We start from the raw sequence: 21,739 nt of genomic DNA on the forward strand, positions 1-21,739 counted from the left end.
AAGCTTCAATCCTTTGCTGTTCTTTTTTAAGATTTTTGAATTGTTGTAATCCCCTGTTAAAATATGTACAAATATTTTAGCAATTACCGGTTTGCAGTATGGAAAGACAACAAAGTGTGTAAAGAGCGGAAAACGGGTAATTCCAAAAATATTTTTATGTATTTTAAGAAGGGATTACAGCAATTCAAAAACCTTAAAAAAGAAAACAGAAGTTTGAAGCAGAGTAGAAATTGTTGTTAGAAATTGGACTTGCTTGAATAATCAAATATCTTTGAAAATTAAAATAATGTTTCGTTGGAACCACCTGAATTATCAAACTTGATAAGATCAAGAGAACAGCCCGAAGAAATTAAATTCACAATGCTGAAAATCTACAACCTGGACTATCAAATGAGACAAGACCGACATGACAATGTCGGTCTTGTCTGAAATGAGACAAAATTTACAAGTATTATAAATAATAATTTGTTGGAAGAAAAAGAAGGTTTTGTCCCACCAACTGGATAATTAACAAATCTACAACCTGGACCGTCAAGTACTAGGCCAATAAGGGCGGCTAAAGTGAAGGGCATGCCTTTGCTTAAAAAATTAAGTTTCTGTGATATGTATTTCACAATGACAAAAGCCAAGCTGGGGTAAAAGTTAACGCTCAACGTTTTATAAAAGCTCCAAGCAATGAAATAGCTATAAATAACGACATTATATTTAACAGAGGCATCAGCCTCTGTTAAAAATCAAACGTTCGGCGTTATATTTTTCATAGTAACAAAAGACAAGCCAAGGCAAAAGTTAAAGGTCCAATAACAAAAAAAACGTAATTTTACAAAGGCACTAATTCTAATTTAGGTCATTTAAATTTTTTAAGGGTTTGAATAATGAAAATGAAGCACGGATAAATATGATTAGAAAACTAGTGAAAGCAAGAATCGCAACAGCTAAAGAAAAAGGAATGGAATAAACGACAGTGAGAATCCCATTTAATTGTAAACGAAATTTTGAAGTGTGGTCCGTGGTTGGAAAGTGGAAAAGACATGTTTGTTATCTCTGACGCATTAAGATATTAAGTGACATGAAGCATGAATCTAAACTGCTAAAGCAAAAGGCATGGAAAAAACTTACTGAGGTAAAGATGAACAAAAATGGACAATGAAATTTACGGCTGGAAAACAGAGAACAGCGATGACTGGCCACAAAAACGGTCTCTTTAACTTTAAGAAAGACTTTAAGAAAGAATTCGTTTTTATGGCACTAGGTATCTAACAAGTGACATATAGCGATCACAAATTCTGTCGGTCTGTCTGTCCCGGTTTTGCTACTTTAGGCACTTCCAGGTAAGCTAGGACGATGAAATTTGTCAGGCGTATCAGGAACCAGACCAGATTAAATAATATATTGTCCTTTCATCGATTCGACCATTGGGGGGGGGGGAGTGGGGGAACGGTTAAATCGGAAAAATTAGAAAAAATGAGGTATTTTTAACTTATGAACTGGTGATTGGATCTTAATGAAATTTGATGTTTGGAAGGATATCGTGTCTCAGAGCTCTTATTTTAAATCCCGACCGGATCCGGTGACATTGCGGGGAGTTGGGGGGCGGAACCTAAAATTTTGGAAAACGCTAAGAGTGGAGGGATCGGGATGAAACTTGGTAGGAAAAATCATCACAAGTCGTAGATGCGTGATTGACATAACCGGAACGGATCTGCTCTCTTTGGGGGAGGGAGGGTTAATTCTGAAAAATTCGAAAAAATGAGGTATTTTTAACTTACGAAGGAGTGATCGGATCTAAATGAAATTTGATATTTGGAAAGATATCGTGTCCCAGAGCTCTTATGTTAAATCTCGACCGGATCCGATGACATTGGGGGGAGTTGGGGGGATCTAAAAGCTTGGAAAACGCTTAGAATGGAGGGATCGGGGTGAAACTTGGTGGGAAAAATAAGCACATGTCCTAGATACGTGATTGACATAACCGGAACGGATCCGCTCTCTTTGGGGGAGTGGGGGGGTAGATCTAAAAAATTAGAAAGAATGAGGTATTTCACCTGATGAAGGAGTGATTGGATCTTAATGAAATTTCATATTTAGAAGGACCTCGTAACTCAGATCTTTTATTTTAAATTTCGACCGGATCCAGTGTCATTGGGTGGGAGTTTGATATCTTGGAAAACCCTTAAAGCGAAGAGATCAGGATGAAACGTGGTGGGAAGAATAAGCACAAGTCCAAGATATGTGACGGATATAACTGGACCTGATCCGCTTTCTTTGGTGGAGCTGGGGGCGGAGGATTAATTCGGAAAAGTTAGAAAAAATGAGGTATTTGTAACTTACGAACGGGTGATCAGATAGTATTGAAATTTGATCCTTAGAAGGATCTTGTGCTTTAGAACTCTCATTTTAAATCCGGACCATCTGGTGACGTTTGGGGGAGCTGGAGGGGCAAACCGGAAATCTTGGAAAACGTTTAGAGTGGAGAGATCGGGATGAAACTTGATGGGAAGAAGCACAAGTTATAGATATGTGATTGACATAATTGGAACTGATCCGTTCTCTTTAGGGGAGCTGGGGGATGTTAATTTGGAAAAATTAGAAAAATTGGGGTATTTTAACTTAAGAACGGGTGACCGGATCTTAATGAAAATTGATATTTAGAATTAACTCATGTCTCTGAGCTCTTATTTCAAATCCCTACCAGATCTGTTAACATTGGAGGGAGTTAGAGGGACGAAACAGAAATATTGGAAAACGCTTATAAATGTCGTAGATACGCCATTGACGTAACCGGACTGGATCCGCTCTCTTTGGGGGAGTTAGGGGGTGGGGTTCAGTGCTTTGGCGATTGACTATCGCAAATGAATTAGTGCCAATAAAATAAGAATATCAACGAAATGGCTGAACTTTAGGTGAAATCTTTAGGAGACCAGAACAAGAGCCATCTGTCAAATTTTCTGACTTTGTCACACTTAAGTGCCACCTAACTTATAGGAATTGTAAAAGAGCTGTCGCTGAGCCTACAACAAAATCTGACCTCTGAAATTGTTTAAATGGCCAGTAAATTACGCTTGCTTTGGCTGCCTATATGTTTAGGAAGGGTTTACTCAGGGCTTTCCTATCTTGTGTACGCTCGAAAATACAGCGCGGAAGAAAAAATATTAGAAGGTGAAATTGACGAGGGAAAAATTGGGATAAGAAATGAAAAGAAGTTGGGCTCAATCTAAAGCACAAACTTGTTCAAAGTGTAAATCAAACTAAAACGCCATCCAAAAGGCAAATAAGGGTAAAAAAATTGCAGGGCTAAAAGTTATGGTTGAAATCTTCTTAGATGATGCCATGAAAGTGATGACGAATGTCTTTTCAAGGTATATGTACCAGTAAAGCACCACCTAATTTTAAAGCACCAAACACTGAAGCTTTGCTCTATATCCTTGGACGGATACAGCAATATCTATCAAGAATTCTCTTAGCTGATGTCCTCACTCCATTGACAAGAGTTACCATCTTTTTTTTTATAGTGTCAGTGACTTTTGACATATTGGAGACTTGACAATAGGCAAAATAAACAAATCATGGGTGATGGATGGCCTTCTCTTCTTAAGAGTTGACGTTCAAAACTTGCAAGTGGACATAGAGGACGCTTTACAATGTCGCATAAATGCTATTTTTCTACCATAAATCAACCAGATGTACATATGTTTCAGTTTTTTCATTATTGTTACTATGTTTTTATTTCATTAATATTGTATTATTAAATTATTTACTATTATTAATATTATTTATTATTGTTTTTTCATTTTAGTACTTCATTTTTTTTATTATTTTATTTGATTTATTACTATGAAAATTGATCAACCTGCGTGAAATATTTATTTTGAAGCTGAGGTGACTTGATGCTGCTCATCGACCTCCTACAAAGAGACTTGTAAATTTCTGGAAATAAATTTTCAGCAACATATTGGATAATTGTTATTTCTTTGTTTTTTGAATTTTTTAATCTTTACCAAGCCTGCTTATTATTTTAATCTGGGAAGTAATCAAAATTTTTCTTGCATACTTAAGCATATTAGTGATATTGCAAGGTATTGTAACAAAATACAAGGAAAGTTTTAATTTCTAAGTTCAAGAGATTAATTTCTAATTTGAATTTGTATTTTCATGGATGGAACCAAAACTCTTAGAGTCCAAATATTGAATAATTTATAATATTGATGTATTTATATATATATAAATATATATATATATATATATATATATATATATATATATATATATATATATATATATATATATATATATATATATATATATATATATATATATATATATATATTTATAATATATTATAATGCAATACATATTGAACAATTGACAATAGAATAATTTATTTGTCATTAAAATCACGGAAAAGCATAGAGTACGCGAAAAAAAAAAGAATTTATATTTTACGTATTCACTGTTCCCGTTTATATAAGTGACCTTCGTTTATGAAGGGGAGTAATTGATTTGGATAAATATAATCGAAATATTTCCTCAATGGAGTTTTGGTTTAGATAAAGATCCAGATATTTGAGGGGTTGCCTAGATTTTTGTTCATCTTTTTTTCCTTTTTCGCTGCACTGATTTGGGCCTGAATTTTAAGACATTTTTTTGTTAGATAGGTTCGTGTAAATTGAAAGGGAAACGACCCAAGAGTAAAGTGCACTCATTTCATGGGATGTCCCTCCTTCTACTATTGTTGTTTTAAGCATAAATAGCTGTATTATGGCAATCAGGCATAGTGTATAAAAATAAGTCGAAAACCTCTAACAGCAGGAGATGACTAACCTTAGCTGCTTAGTCTTTAAAAAAAAAATATTTGAGTGCACCCGGTAAAATATCTAAGTCTGAAGCACGGATTAATTTAGCATTATACGGCATTAATCGTAGCCACATATATGAGTCTGTGAGTCCAAATATTCTATAGAATGTTATTTTACTTCATAATTGCTGAGTCGCAATCTCTTGTTACCCAAAATTTACGGTCTCTCTCCCCTTAAATCTCTAAGACTATCGTCCCCTCCCCAAATAAGGCTCACGTAAGGCAAGGAGGATCCCATTTACGTAATGGTAAAAACATTTCGGACATAGATAGGATCTTTTTGATTTTGGCCTGTGTAGGTACTGTCCATTTCTATTTTACGCGTCTTATATTCAGCTGAGTATTTTGCGCAATGGTTAATACCCTACTGAGCATATGGCCTGGTATCTACCTACCCTACAGTGGCGTGGTATCTTTTTTGTGGATTCTGTCTATGCAATTTACGCAACGGATCAATGCAGCCTAGAACCAATGAGCCATTCCCGGACTCAAGTATTTTTAAGTCTCAAGATTTTTAACATATTTCATATAATTTCGTAGAGCTTCTATATCGGAAAAAAGGTGGTAATTTTATGCAAAAAAAGCACACACCACGACAAAACTGCCGGAAAGGTTAGACCACCCCGCAAGTTTTTCCATAGAGCTTCTATATCGGAGAAAAAGGCGGTGATTTTATGCAAAAACAAGACTGTCTTTGTGACAAAAATAGTAATGAAGACCACACTGCCTTTCCATCACAAACACCAAAAAACAAGAAGAACAATAGGGAATTTCTCAATATAGTGGGAAATGAATTAGAATGAATATTTCGGCCCTATGCCCAAGGGCCGTCCTCAGCAATACAAATAAGAAAAACCAACTTACTAGAGGGTAAAATACCGGAAAGGTTTGACCGCACCGCAAGTTTTTCCATAGAACTTCAATATTGGAGAAAAAGACGGTGGTTTTATGCAAAAAAAAAGCATACACTATGACAAAACTCCCGGAAAGGTTTGACTGCACCCCTAGTTTTTTTCCATAGAGCTTCTATATATTGTAGAAAAAGACTTTGATTTTGTGCCAAAAAAAGCACACAATGACAAAACTGCCGGAAAGGTTTGACCACACGGTAAGTTTTTTATGTCATTATGTATTTACCAAGTGACATATAGCAATCGCAAATTCTGTCGGTCTGTCGGTCTTTCTGTCGGTCCCGGTTTTGCTAGTTTAGGCACTTCCACATAAACTAGGACGATGAAATTTGGCAGGCATATCAGAGACCAGACCAGATTAAATTAGAAATAGTCTTTTCCCGGATTCGACCATTTATGGGGGAGTGGGGGTACGGCTAATTCTGAAATATTATGAAAAATGAGGTATTTTTAACTTACAAAGTAGGGATCGAATTTTAATGAAATTCCATATTTAGAAGGACCTCGTAACTCAGATCTCTCATTTTAAATCCCGACCAGATCCAATGTCATGGGGGGAGTGGGGGGGGTGTGTGTGGAAATCTTGGAAAAGACTTAGAGTGGAGAGATCAGGATGAAACTTGATGGGAAGAATAAGCACAATTCCAAGCTACGTGACTGAAAAAACCGGACCATATAGCTCTCTTTGGTAGAGTTGGGGGGGGGGGGGTAATTCGGAAAAATTATAAAAAAGGAGGTACTTGTTACTTACGAACGGGTGATCAGATCTTAATTAAATTTGATATTTAGGGAATAGAAAGATCTTATGATTCAGATGCTCCATTTTCAATTCAAATTGGATCTGGTGACATAGGGGACTGGAGGGGGAAACAGAAATCTTAGAAACCGGAAATCTTGGAAAACGCTTAGAGTGGAGGGGGTTGTTAATCCGGAAAATTAGAAAAATTTAGGTATTTTTAACTTAAGAACGGGTGACCGGATCTGAATGAAATTTGATATTTTGAAGGAACTCATTTCTCAGAGCTCTTTTTTTAAATCGTAACCAGCTCTGGTGACATTGGTAAAAGTTGGAGGGGGAAACCGGAAATTTTGGAAAACGCTTAGAGTGGAAAGATCAGGATGAAACTTGGTGGGTAGAATAAGCTAATGTCTTAGATACGTGATTGACGTAACCGGACTGGATCCGCTCTCTTTGGGGGAGTTAGGGGGGTCCAGTGCTTTGGCGAGTTTGGTTCTTCTGGACGTGCTAGAACAATGAAAATTGTAGGGCGTGTCAGAGACCTGCACAAATGGACTTTTTAAGTCGTGTTCCCCGTTTTGACCATCTGGGGCGCTGAAGGGAGAGGAAAAATTAGAAAAATGAAATATTTTTAATTTTACGAGCGGGTGATCGGATCTTAATGAATTTTGATATTTAGAAGGACCTCGTGTCTCAGATCTCTCATTTTAAATCCCGACCGGCATTAAGCCTCTTATTTTCCGTTTAAATCAATCTATTGATTCTTATGATTTTGCTAAAGCTCATGCCATATGAGCTCTTGGCTCTTCTGACCTCGTCACAAGTGCCATATGAGCTCTTAGCTCTTGTTCCATTGAGCTTTTATATCGGAGAAAAAGGCGGTGATTTTATGCATATAAAATGCCCACACTAAGACAAAACTGCTGGGAAGGTTTGACCGCACCGCAAGTTTTTCCGTAGAATTTCTGGAGAAAAAGACGGTGATTTTATGCCAAAAAAAAGCACACAGAACGACGAAACTGCTGGAGAGGTTTGACCACACCGCAAATTTTTCCATAGAACTTCTGTATTGGAGAAAAAGGCGGTGATTCTATGCAAAAAAAAAAGAGAAAAAAAAAACCACAACGTCAAAACTGCCGGAAAGGTTTGAATTCAACTTTTGCCAAGTTTTTTGTAGGATTCATGCAATTATGGTTTGATTAAATAAGGCTATATAATACAGAGGTCAATTGCACCTGTGTATGAAAAGTGTAAATTGAGAACTCATCCAGGTCATTTTATAACACCTTGGAATACAGTTTCTTATTTTATATTTTTCGTCCAAAAACTTTTTTTGTCGTTTTTTCTTGTCTTGAAAGAAATCAAGTAATATCTGTCTATAATAGTCTTGTATCATCAAAATTATTTTTATCAAGGGAAAGCTGTGTACATGGCCGAGAAAATGATGGGAGGTGGAAAGGCATGGCATATCTCCTGTTTTGTTTGCAGTGGCTGTTCCAAAAGACTCGAATCCATAACGCTTTGTGAAAGAGAAGGGGATCTCTACTGTCGAAGTAAGTCCACATAATAATACAATAATACTTTTAGCTAGAACAAGCCGTAACCTTTTGTGCTTTGGCACTAATGGGGTCGAAGACACTAGCGCCTCAAGCAAGGTAACTGTTCTTATCTTAAAGAAAAAGTAAAATAAAACTTAAACTACTTGTGATGTAAGTAATATAGCAACCTTGATTCAAATTAGGAAATAGTTGACTGAATTCGTCATCATCATCATTTTATTTATAACCCGTCACAAAAAAACTGGGCAGGGCCCGGAAAAAGACGGAGTAAAAATCAAGAAAAACAAAAGAAACAACTGAAAGAAAAATATACTTCGACAACTACGAACATGGGACAAACAGAAATGACGAAATATGGGAAGACTCTTTGTATTCAATTCAAAAATCATGAATATGCTTCTCAGTAGCCCCAGCTAGATTTACCAATTGATATCTTCTGTGCAGGAAAGAGCTAGTTGTACATATCTGTAGTTCCATCAAATACTTTACAAATTTAATTTTGGAGTCACAATGGGCTACTTGACAGCATTCATCATTTTTTCTCTGAGGAAAACAGTTTGAATATTGAGTCCTGTGGTTTTTCTTGTGGTTTTTATACTGACCTCATCAGGTAGGTGCTAATTGAGGTTTTTTTCTTGCCAAGGGACAGACGGATTTAGATTCTGGAGGGAATTAGTTTTTTATTTCTGCTTTTGTCGGGCAACAACTTATAATGCCCGGGTTGCATATGCATATAGTACAAAACTTTAATTTTCTGTTAATCCTTGTTTTTATAAGTAGAAATAGCCTATTTTGTAAGCAAAATTTTTTCTCCATATTTTGGTCATATAACAGTTTACAATGCTATTATTTGCTATTTACAATGCTATGATTTGCTATTATGCCTTGCAAATGCATACATTTTTTTTATTATTACCACATCACAGAAAGCCTCCGCTTGTGGCTCAAAGTTATGTAACGAAATTATGATTTTTTATTTCCTGCTTTATGCTTCTTTTTTCCTAAGTGGAAATAATCTCTTATCTACGTAGAAATAGTGTTTCCCAGAATGCATATGCATATATTACAATTTGTCATTTTTCTGTTCCTGGAATGCTAACACAAACTCTTGTTTCTTTCTTAGTCGTAACTTGGTCTGATTCATGGAGGGGATCAGTATCATAGTTATGTCCAAGTAATTGGTTCTAATAAAAAAAAGATGGTAATTTGATAATGTTAACGATCTAACTGTTTCTGTTTTCTGTTTCTGTTCTATTTTCAGAGTATTTGTTTCTATTCTGTTCATACAAAAAAAAAGAAACGGGACAAAACAGATGACCTGTTTTTTTTTTTTTCTGTTCTGTTTCTGTTTTTATAATAGCTATTTTGTACCTTTTCTGTTTTTTCGTACCTGTTTTGTCGTTTCTGTTCTTTAACGGTCCAAGTTTTGTAGAATTTGTTCAGATATGCTACAAAAGCGAATATTATACAAAAGAGCTTTGCTTCCAACACCTATGAAGTTCTTTAAAAAGATGGGCCAGAATCCTTAACAGGAGTAGTGGAGTCTGATTGTGGAAGTAATAGATGATCGGAGTTGCTCAAGGTCATTCCGTATCTATGCGTTGCGTAGATTCTATTACTGAACGTACTTCAATATTTACCATTTGTATAATGAGATTCTCGTTGAACAATGAAAATGACTCACAAGAAGAATGATAAATGAAGATGAAAAAAATTAAAAAAAGAAGATATCAAGCATTTGATCCCCATTCAATACTCTTTCCAAATATAATAACCACCGTAATTATAATTACCTCAGTTCCACCCGTAATAGTTCAAGGTGTGGGTCCACTCTATATACGTAAGTCCGCTAAGTTTACAAAATTTCGCAGAAAAGGTAACCAAAATACGTTTATTTACTCTAAACAAATCATATTTATGTCCAAATAATTGCTTCTGATAAAAAAGGTGGTAATTTGATATTTTTGATGATCTTAAGAAATGGGAATAGTTCACAAATTGGAATTACAACCATCAAGAAGTAAAGTTTTGAAACTATAATTTTGCGGTCCGTAAGTTTCTGCAAACCTAATACAAATTCGAACTTATACAGAGCCTTGATTTCACACAGACAGAGCCTTTAGGGTTTCAGAATAATTTTCTTAAGAAGAGGGAGATAACATACACCTAAGGGTTTTAAAGCACATTTTTTTTCGATTTTTAGAGATAAATCTAAGGGGATATATTTGATCGAGGTGCATGTACAGGGATTGTCTGGGATAATTTCGGAATAAAGGGAAATAAAACACTGCATAAAGATATAAGATATAATGGCATGCATCATATAATTATTAAATTAAAGGAGGAGAGGCTGGAAGCCCGACCAACCCTGTGGACGTGCCACATTTTCCTTTTTCCATTTGTTCATTTTTGTGTTTGTTTTTTATTTCTTGTAAATACTCGTATTCTTTTAATTAGATAGCCATCGTAGCACTTAATAATGAACGCTAAATTGTGCTACTTTTACAATCACAAAGAAAACAGAAAAAAGAAAGTCACCTGTTAAATACACTTAAAAAATATTGTACGAAGGGATTTACAAACTTATTCGTACGGCACGGGTTGTAGATTGTCAGATCTATAAATTATTGACACCCTTTAATTGATATTAAAGAAAGAAGAAGGTAAACGAGATAATCTTTCATTTCTTTTTATGCCAATTGAAAATAACGAAGAAAGAATAAAAAGTAATTTTTCTTGTAAGAAAAACCTATTCTTATCAGAGGATAAAACAGTATGTTTTCGTAAAGATGATTATTTAGAATCTACTTCAGAATTAAATAAAAAAAAACAAGTTTTTTTAACTGAAAGTAAGGAGTGACATTAAAACTTAAAACGAACAGAAATTACTTCGTATATGAAAGGGGCTGCTTCCTCATCAACGTCCCGGTCTTTACGCTAAAGTTTGGCTCTTTCTCTCAACTCTACTTTTTAAAACTGTAAAAAACTTCAGCGTAAAGAGCGAAACGTTGATGAGGAAGCAGCCCCTGCTTATTTTAAGGGGTGTCTTTGTGTTCCAGGGTGTTCCATAACTTTTAAGGGGTGTTTCCCCCTATTTTCTAAAATAAGGCAAATTTTCTCAGGCTCGTAACTCTTGATGGGTTAGACTAAACTTGATGAAACTTATATTTTTAAAATTAATATTAAAATGCGATTCTTTTGATGTAACTATTGGTATCAAAGTTCTATTTTTTAGAGTTTTGGTTACTATTGAGCCGGGTCGCTCCTTACTACAGTTCGTTACCACAAACTATTTGATTTGAAGAATTTATGGAGACAATTTCGTTATTTAGGACTAGAGCTATACTAAAACTTCTACGAACACTTGTAAATAAGTCAAATAAAATTGGTTTTGCTAATCTAATCCTTAAGTTTGGGGTGGGGATCTAAAAGGTGATGGAAAACGCTTTTTATATCTAAAGTAAGGGTTTTAGTAAAAACCCAAGTTTTGTGGGACTTCAGCGCACCTGCATGCATCGTCTTTGTTACGAAAAGCTTACTGTTTATTTTCGGTTAGCAAAACAGTTCTCCTTGCGTGATTTATATTGCAAATCTGGCTCTTGTACATGCCTTACGGCTGAACTAAAATCGTCAAATTTATTTTGGCTGATCGTTTGTGTCCAAGAGTTACTAACCGCAAAAATTCATATTTTGCTGTTTGATTCTTTTTTTTCACGGATAAGTTTTCTATTCCATAGAAAGTGCATTCTAGGAAAGAAGAAATATATTACTTATGGATATAGCTTAAATAGGCAAGGTCACCCATATAAATTTCTCCAGGGTTTGGGAGCTAGCCTCTAGAAAAATTTTTCGGAGAGGAAAAAGTTTAAAAAGGAAGAAAAAATCTTTTTGTCAGAAAAAGCGTCATATTTGTCTCGAATATTGCGATGCAAGGAATTACTGTATATATTAACTCTTTCTGTGTGGGAGGGGATAGGGATTGTAAAACTAAGAGCAAGTTTACAATAAGGCTTAGGTGTTTTTGGGGGTTATTAAATCATTTATTTAGTTTTGGTGAAGGAGTCCTATTTATAGCCCAAAGGGGTACGTATATTTTTAAAAACTAAAAACTGTGGTCTCTTGAAAATGGATTGGCTATATAAAAACATTTTCATTTATTCGAGTATTTTGTGTGAGAGTGTTGTCATTTTTTATTACATCTGACATCAACTGTCACTTTTTCATTTACCTTTTGTATTAACATAGCTCAAGCTATGCGGAAAGGATATTGATAAAGAAGAAGAAATAAAGTAGGAATTTATATTGTATTTTGCTTCGATTGCTCGTTTGACAGCTAATTCTGTATCTGAATCAAGATCTAATAGTGATTTTACTTGATATTTGGGTCCTTCTTGTCACAAATCTTCTGTGCTTGAACAAGTAACTGAAACATAGGTTGTTCTGATAGTTTCCAATTTAAAGGGATCATTTTCTTCAGGACCTGATTTAGTACCCACTTGAGTAGTTAAGTCCGTTCTCCGAGCGATAGTGACTCCGCTAACAAAATTGATTAATAGGTCGTTTGAACGTGGAGTTTTCCTACAGGCTCTGACGTCCGCACGTATAATCGTCATCCACAAAGATGGTTGCTAGATTGATCCTTCAAATAACTGGCATATTTTTCTTCTTTCTACAGCTACAAAGAACTTTGAAAAACCCTTCCATTCTCGTTTGGCAGATTTCTTTGCAGCGAAGAAATTTTTTGAAGAGCACCAGTTTGGGTTTCGTCCAAAGTGTTCTACTGAATAGGCTTGCATTGGCCTTCTCAATTTTGTGAATAATGCTTTAGACTTGACGAAAACGCCATCGGCATTTTTTTTGGATGTGAGATAAGCTTTTGACAGTTTGTCCCATGATATTCTTCTTGCAAAATTTTCGCATTTTGTGTTCGGGAAGAAGCATTCGAATGGTTGCAATCTTATCTTCATGACCGGTTTGTATCTTTTGATCCAGGGTCTGATATTAAGGCCGAAGTAGAGTTTGGGATTCTACAAGGGTCTATCCTTCGTCCTTTGCTTTACATTGTATGATACTCAAATGACGAGCATGAAAGAGATGCTCAAAGGTCCAATTGTTGCAAAATATGTCACCCAGATGAGTTGCAGTATCGTAATTCAATATGTATTGAACAAAATGTTGATTTATTTGCATTTACTGATGATAATACGTTTGTTTGGGCCGAGCGGGATCAAAATAATTTGTTAATAAAGCTTCAAATACTGATGGGCAGAGCTTATGAGTGGTTTGAAGCAATCGTGTCACTCTGAATGTTTCCAAGTCTCAATTTTGTTTTTTCCAGCATTGGCTTGTAATTTCCTGGTTTGAATATTATTCCAAGTTCTAAAGGTATTATTTCTAGATCAAAAAATAGGTTTTTTAAGTTTTTAGGAGTCCCTGTCGACTAGAATCTTTCATTTAAGAACCATATTAACCTTCTCCGATTAAAAGTGTCAAGAAACTTAGGCATAATACGTACGCTAAGGTATATTTTTCTTGGATATATTTTAAAGCTTCTTTAAAATTCTCTCATATAGCCGTACATAAATTACTGTTCTATTGTTTGGATGACTACTTTCCGATCCCTATTAAAACCACTTTCTCTTCTTCATGAAAATGCTCGTCAGCTAGTTTCAGATACGAATAGTACGTCAACAAATTCTCTCCTTAGGTTCCGTCCACAGTATTTCCTATTTTGTGCTATTTTTATTCATAAATATCTTCATGGTCAATTTCCCTCTTGTTTTTCGAAGTTGTTACAACCCCGAGTTAGTGTAAATCTTCACGTAACTCGTAAATCTTAATTTTTGTTGGTTGTTAGAACTCCAACCGTGAGGTCAGATTTTAACCCTATATGCGCGTGTAGTAGGGTTTGGAACTACCTGCTGAAGAATATCAGAGATTGCCACTCCATCGGGGTAAGTACTAATTGTAATATATATTTACCGATTCAATTGAGTGTAAATAATGGAAAAAAAGGTTTGATATAACTATTTGCATTTTTCTGTATTTCTCTTTTGTTATTTTTTTCCTCCGTGTTTATTTCCCTTATCTTGTACTATGAATCTTGACAAATGTGATTGTAGAGTTTATCCTTACGTTCACAGGCCATGGAGCCTTTTGTGGGGATGTTAAAATGCATATTTTGAGACAAATGATATACATTTTTGATACACAAATTTAAAACAAGACATGCAATACATAATAAACTTAAGTGGCACATTTTAAAAGATAATCACCTATCATGACACCATCAAAGGAAAAACCAATTCTCGCCAAATTCTCGTTTAGATTGTCAAGTCATTAATTTTACTTCTAAGCAAGATTGTTGATTTTAGAACGTCAGACTGTAAAAACAAAATCTAAATTTTAGAGCCATGAAGAAATAGGCTTTTTCGCCAGGAAATGTGTGAAAAAAGAAGAAGTTTATTTTAACCCTTTGAGTACTTGTATATTTTGTTTCTTTCAATACTGACATTAAGCTTAAAACAGAGCGATGAATGCCCTTATTAATTTTCATGTCCGATAATACTTGGATAGTCTAACACAAAAGATTTTATTATAGAGCCATGATATTTTATGTCATATCTCTATTTTATGTCAGTTGTACTAGAACATAATTTGAAAATAAAATACATATCTAAAATGTGATCATATTTTACATATTCCTATTTGTCATAATTGTAGACTAGAGCCAGCTTTGAGCCCTCTTTTCTCCACGAGTCACAAAAACGTTTTTTTGATAGTCTTGTGTCACTCTTATTTAGCTATATCCTGCATTGTCGACTATTATATGCGAATATAAATACAGCACAATTGGGCTTTGATATAATTGGAATTATTAAGTCAGTGATTTTCACCGTTACTTAACTAATTGCCTCCCCCCCCTCCCTTCCTCGTAGTTCAGTCCTGGCTAATTTTATGAACCTAGCCTCATATAGGGAATTTAAGGTCATGAAATAAATAAAAATTCATTTTTATTTAAATATTTTTATTTAATTATATTTTATTATTATATTTTTATTTAAAAATAAATAAAATTCATAAATGTGAACAAAAAATTCTGAAGAGTGCATTTTTTTAGGGAAGACTAGATTCTCTGTGGGGCATGCTCGAAAACGGAATGAAACAGGGAAGCATTAAAGAGCTTGGTATAAAAAAAAGTCAGTGAAGCTATCCCAGATCTGAGGAACCTGGGCATGTACTCTTATTTTTATCTTTGTAATTTAGTCAGTAACTTTTTTTTCATGGTTTCTTTTGGGAAGAGGGAGTACCGCCAGAATCCCGAAAGTTTTCTGGGGGAGGGGGAAGACTTAACACCAGTGCTTTTACTCTATTTTTAGATTTTAGTTTTAGTTTCAAGGCAAGTTGCATAACTTTAAAACCTTTGAGGAATTCACCACTTCACGTCATCTTCGACTACGACCCCCTCTTCCATTTGATACCTTGAATAACCACCATTGAAACCCTCTTTGGAAATAAAATGTAGCATTTGCCTTTGTAATGTCGAAAAGTCCTAATATTCCATGTCTTGAAAACAATGTATTTAAATCATATATACCAATTGGTACCAGACTTGATAAAAGTTTGTTGCAAAATATTCATTAAATTTTTAATTGGCCTTCTTTTATGTCTGCATCAAACACTTTAACCGTAAAACATTTTTGTTCCCTTGAAAAAGAGGCTTTAAGGACTATTGTCCTTTTTTACTTCCCAACTTCACCATCTTGTTTTAGTGAATTCATTTTTCTCACAGCATTCAGTTTCTCATTAAGCAAGTAAATGTTACATCTTTTTTTAGCTTGCTATGGTAAAAATTTTGGACCAAAAGGATACGGTTTTGGCATTGGTGCTGGTGTTCTACAGATGTCATGAAGTTCAACTGTATTTTCCACTGCTTTAAAAGTAAGTTGTCCACTTATGTTTGTTTTTAACACGTATGTGGAAGGAAACATTAGGGTATATATATATATATATATATATATATATATATATATATATATATATATATATATATATATTTATATTTATATATATATATATATATATTTATATATATATATATATATTTATATATATTTATATATATATATATATATATATATATATATATATATATATATATATATATATATATATATATATATTTCTTTTTATGTCAAGTTTATCATATAGTAGACCTCGGGATTCTTTTGTTATTTTCACTTATTTATTTAGTTCTTATTATCGGCCAGGGCACCAGATCTTGGTTCCATCTGGTTCCACAATGGAAAATCGGGAGAAATTTTACGGATCTATCAAAAGTGTTTCGTATGGCCTTCTTCTTGACTGTCGTATAATTCCTCCAGAAAAGAGTTAGGCTGTAGATGAGAATTTAAATAAGCAGTGTATAGTTGAGTCGGGTATATAATGTGCCAGTTGTGGTAGGCTTGCAAAATGAGAAATCGGGACGCCGACTTTTGTTGATAGAATATAATCATCAAGTGCTAAAACGTTGAATGATCCCAGGATTTTACAAGACCTCCATTCAATTCTAAATTCTAGGGACGTTTCTTCCCCCAGTTCTAGTGTGGGCACTCTTATAATTCGACCGGTGACTTTTGAAAGGTACTTGCTAGGAGTTTCTTAAAATTATCTCCCCGGCTTAGGAAGTATCAAACTTGTAGAATGAATTTATTCAGATAGGAGAGATAGTGTACTTAGGGAAGAATTTAGACTCTTGGTAAAGGAGTAAACCTCTAAGCCGTGTTTATGCTGTCAAGAAATCAATAATGGAATCGTTGTTGCACTGTACCATGGTTGCAGTGGGAGCTGCATTGCTAGTAAAAAACAAACCACGACCATTTGTAACCATACATAAAGAAGCGTCTTTATAAAAACTAGCTAGTGAGAAAAAGTTTTCATTTGTAGTTGATTCAGGAATGGTAACTATTATCTTGACTAGTCTTGGTAACAAAATGTTATTTCGTTTCGGGAATTTTCCAAAAATATCCTGAAACCGCTAAAAAATGGTGCTGGGCTGAAACAAAAAATGCACCATTGGAATCTTCTTATCCGAAAACACTATTCAAAAACTTATAGTCCCTTGGCTTGACCAACAGGAAAAATAACTTTTTTGAAAGGGTAGCGCTGATGTGTCTTATTGGGGTTTTTTTCCCTTGTTTATTTTCCCACTCCTACAGGAACATTATGGAGAGCTGTCTAAGGGCTTATTTGAAAGGAAAGTTTCTATATCTTGTGCCTTTTGCAATTAGCTAAATATAATACCTCAATAAAATCAGTCGCAACGATTCGTGCCCCTGCAGGGAAGACTAACAGCTGTCATTTGGAGGAATTTTACATATAGTTGAAGAAGCAAATAAATGAGATTCCGAAGAGAAATATGGCATTTTCACTGGAGGGCTCTAATGCCTAAGTTAGTACAAGTAGATACAGATGATATAAAAGCTTCGATCAATTTTGCATAGGGAGAAAAACAGCAATAATAATCGATTGTCACAGTTTGTATTTACGCTATCTCGTTAGTAACGAATGTTGTATTTGGTCTTCAAATGGTATACAAGTTAACATGGGAACTGGACGATCATTTTATGGTGATCTTGTTGATTATTTTATCGTAAGTAGAGGACTAGCAGGGTTCGCTACTGGATATTAGGGTAAATTGGTCTGCTGTCATTGGTGTTAAAAGTAAAGACCATCATCTTTTAGAGAAAATATGGAGCTGAAATTTACAAAACGTATCTGCTTACCAGGTAGTTTTGATGTTGATAGAATTTTCGGATGAAAATCTGAGAGGAAGAATCCAAAAGCAGTTGGATAGTAAATTTGTGCGTTATAGGAAAATAACTATAGGAAACTTTCGGTGGAAGAGAAAATAATTTGTAATAATGTTTTTCAGCGATGCACTTTAAGAGAGTGAGTGAAAGGTATGGAAGTAGAGAATGTATTTAACCCTGATTTAAGGGGATGTCAAATAGACACAATAGAAACAGTTGCTCAGTATCTGAATGTTAAGGATGTTAATTCCAATGTTAAGAAATCGACGGGAAGTTGTCAATTCGATCTAGCCCCTGTTAAAGGAATGTATTGGGCCTCGATTCACATCGTTAAAGGAAGGATTGGTCGAATAGTTTTAGGGAGGCTGGAACTTCGATAGAGCTGTTGGAAATGGTATAGGAACTGGTGGGAGATTATTGGAGGTAGTGTAGCCAAGACGCAGGGTTATTCCTTTTCAGTTGAAAAGAGTTTTGGAAGAATAGGAACAAAAGTCCTAGAACAGTAAGGATAGTAGAAGCAACGGTAATGTTAGCTGTTAGGCATGTTTCTGAAGCAAAAACATGAGGAAAATAATGTAGTTGTTTTTTCGAGGAACTGACTGAGGATTGTCTTAGGTAGTCCTTTGGGTGATCAAACAAGAAGCCAAACGATCTGGGTTCAATCCAACTGGATAGTTCTGTAATGAAAGTCTTTTATAAAGTCACTTTTTTGGGAAGAAGCATAATAGGCTTAAAAACTGCGCCTTTTGGGAATCCAGCTGAGGCCAAGAAATGTTCCGGACTTCTTTGGATGGGGTGATGTAATGATATAATGTAATGATGTAGTGGATGGGGTGATGTAATGATAAAATATTTGAAGAAATGAAACTTCACAAGTGGGAGCCAAGAGTGAATATCTGAACAGAGCAGGATGGATGAAGAATTTTCTTGGCTGTTTTGGTCTGAGACGGCTTAGTGCTGTGATGACTTCTTAGTAGTAGTAGCACTATTTTGACAACTAAGCCGTCCTGACTAAAAACACAGTATTATTTTTCAATTTTAGATACGTTGTTTAATATAATTAGTCCTGCTTTTTTCATTAAACAAAGCATGAGCAGTACTCAGACCTAACTTATCTAATTCTTCTGGATCTCTTGTAACTCCAAATCTATTATTTTTCAAAGCGTGGTTTTGGCAGGAAATAAGCTGACAAATTTTATTGGTTTACTGCCATGTATTCAGGTGTCAGTTATTGACAGTAGCTGCTCGAAAATGAAAGGATGCAGCAGCTTATGCTCCTGCCGTGGAACGAGGAGGGCATGCAGGGAGTCTGAACTTGCCCCATCTGAATTCTCGGAAGAAGAAAATGAGGAATATTTTTAAAAGTTTTATTTGATACCTTTTACTTTTAATTACAACAGATCCCTAATCAGTTACTATTACCAAATTTTACGGGCAGGCCGAGTAAGACAACTCCAGTGTGCCGACTGAATTCATCTGTGAAGCAGAATTCTTTCATGTAGTAAATAGCTCAGTTGTATCAGTGGCAAATCAGGTCCCAAAAAGGTAATTGCTGACGCCTTAGTATACCAGAAAACATAATCGTCCAATCTAAAAAAAAGCACTTTTTTTAGTCACCTTTTTTTTCAAACCTATTTTTATTTTTAAGTAAACGTTAAAAATTTTAAACAGTTAGGAAGTTTGAAGTATTCCTACCATTTGAAGAATATATCATTACTGACAAATTCTATTAGTTTAATGCCATGTATTCAGGTGTCCAAACGTCAAACACGTATATACACTTTTTGCCATTCAAAGCAAACTTTGCTACAGTTTGAGCTTTGGATCATGATAGCGATTAAATTTGATTCATTTGCTCGCCGCAATTTAGATACTTCCTTTCTACTTTATATCTGGGTTGGTCTAAGTACTTTGCAAGAATTTTTTGGGGGTCAGTTTAGTAAGCAGATCTTGACAGTTTCTTGATAAATATTGGCAAACGTGTTATGTGAATATTTTTTAGCATAATATTTCAGAGTATTTTCAGACTGAGTGTTGTTAATTTTGATGATGGCAAGTTTAGTTTATTGTTAGGTGACGGCTTTTAAAAGTTTTGGGTGATTTGCCAAACTCAGTATCTACACTTGACAAAGTAAGGACAGAAATCTTACAGCTCTTATTGCCCAAACTCCATGTTCAGCCATTTGACCTTAACGAAGAATTTTTATGGGCTATGGGCTGCATTTTGATAGGCTATTGTCTTTAAATCGCCATAGAAATATAACCGGCTGGTCTTAGTATATATATATATATATATATATATATATATATATATATATATATATATATATATATATATATATATATATATATATATATATATATAAGCAATATTAACTGATTGATAGTGTGTGGTAATATCGTGTTTGGAAAAAAAAACATTAAACTAAAAAGTGTTTTCAACTAACACTAAAACAAGGTTTTAGTAAAATCCCATTATAATTAGAATTTTATTCACATTTTTTCGCTTCTTACCTTCCTGAACACAGCAGGGTCGAATAAAAATATAAAATTGTAATAGAACCACTTCTTTTTCCAATATAATTCTAGAAAAGTAATATAATTATTGAAAGCGTATAGCTGAATAAAAAGTGTCCTTTTCATTGTATGTGTATCGCCTGGTCGTATGACTACCATTGAGCTATAGATCTAGACAAAAGTACAAATTACCCTTTTTCCAATTACAAAAAAGACCATTCTAACCTATAAAACAGGGGAAAAACTATTTTCTGCAGGGTTTATCTATAGATGCACGTTTTTGAAAGAAAGGGTGAAAAATGAAAGTGCATTTGTTCCGCAACATATGCTTCCCAAAATAGGGGGAAATGTACGTAACTTTTCCAATAAAAATCCCAGTTTGTCACTTTATATTCATAAGCAGTAGTGTTCTTTTCTAATGTTTCATTAATGTTTCGGACACGAAATTTGGTTTTTCACTTAGCTTTGTTTTCTATCTTCTTTGTCTACGAATATACCACCTTACTTTAATCATTTAAGCTTATGACGGAAGAATATCTAAAACTTTATAAGCTTCTTTTTTTTGAAGTAACGTATATTTTCACCCTAAGTGTTACTCAAAGAGGTAACGGTTCTATCCCCCCCCCCCCCCATCTCGATACGGTAAAATTCGCATCTAAAGACCCATATCCCTATTTTATAGATTATTTTAATACCGTTTCTGAAACCTCGTAATTTAAAAGGTATTATGTAGTATTTTTGTCAAAATAAGATTTTGCCCTTCCCCGCCCCTATAGACTGGGTCTGCTAGATCAAATGGTGACTCTAGTTCTCCAGTAGACCTATCTACTTTAGTTTTTCAAATGCTCAGAGGCCTAGGTATATCCAATACTTGCTCTTGTCCTGATGATTAGGATTTACAATGAAGCTTTTAACACCTAAGATATTCTTATTGTACCTTAAGACTCAATCTAAAGATTCCGCCTCCTTGTCAGAAAATTTGGTCATTTTCGTCCAAGCTAAAAAGCTTAGTAATTTTGTCAGTTCTCAGGGGTTCTTCAGGTGCTTCAGCTTCTCAGGGCAATTCATGTTTTGTAACATAACTCCTTTGGAATTGCCATAGTTGAGCTGGTTTTCCAAATTACGCATCTAGCTAATATCAGAAACTTGTTTCCTACCTAGATATTAATTTTCTTTCTTATTTTCTTCGTCCTGACTGAGAATTTTGATTATTGTGTCTGATTGATTGCTTCTGTGTGCACTTGCAGTTTATGGATTTAGGATACAATTGATTGGTGGTAAAACTGTTGAAACCATTGCTTACTTGGAATCAACTGAAGCTAGGGGGTGTTCTGCGGCTTTCCTGT

General features: G+C 34.7%; 1 protein-coding gene across 5 annotated transcripts in view; it reads left to right on the top strand.

Moving 5' to 3' along the window:
- LOC136042964 (cysteine and glycine-rich protein 1-like) overlaps positions 1–21,739 on the top strand; it is a 122,673-nt gene that overhangs the window by 79,142 nt on the left and 21,792 nt on the right. For all 5 annotated transcript variants that reach the window (XM_065727876.1, XM_065727880.1, XM_065727883.1 and 2 more), the window contains exons 5-6: positions 7,921–8,058; positions 15,902–16,005. In XM_065727876.1, coding sequence (XP_065583948.1) covers positions 7,921–8,058; positions 15,902–15,975 — 212 coding nt within the window. In that variant the 3' untranslated portion in view covers positions 15,976–16,005. The remainder of the gene's footprint in view (positions 1–7,920; positions 8,059–15,901; positions 16,006–21,739) is intronic.

This window comes from Artemia franciscana, chromosome 2 (assembly GCF_032884065.1).
Source record: "Artemia franciscana chromosome 2, ASM3288406v1, whole genome shotgun sequence".
Lineage (NCBI taxonomy): Eukaryota > Metazoa > Arthropoda > Branchiopoda > Anostraca > Artemiidae > Artemia > Artemia franciscana.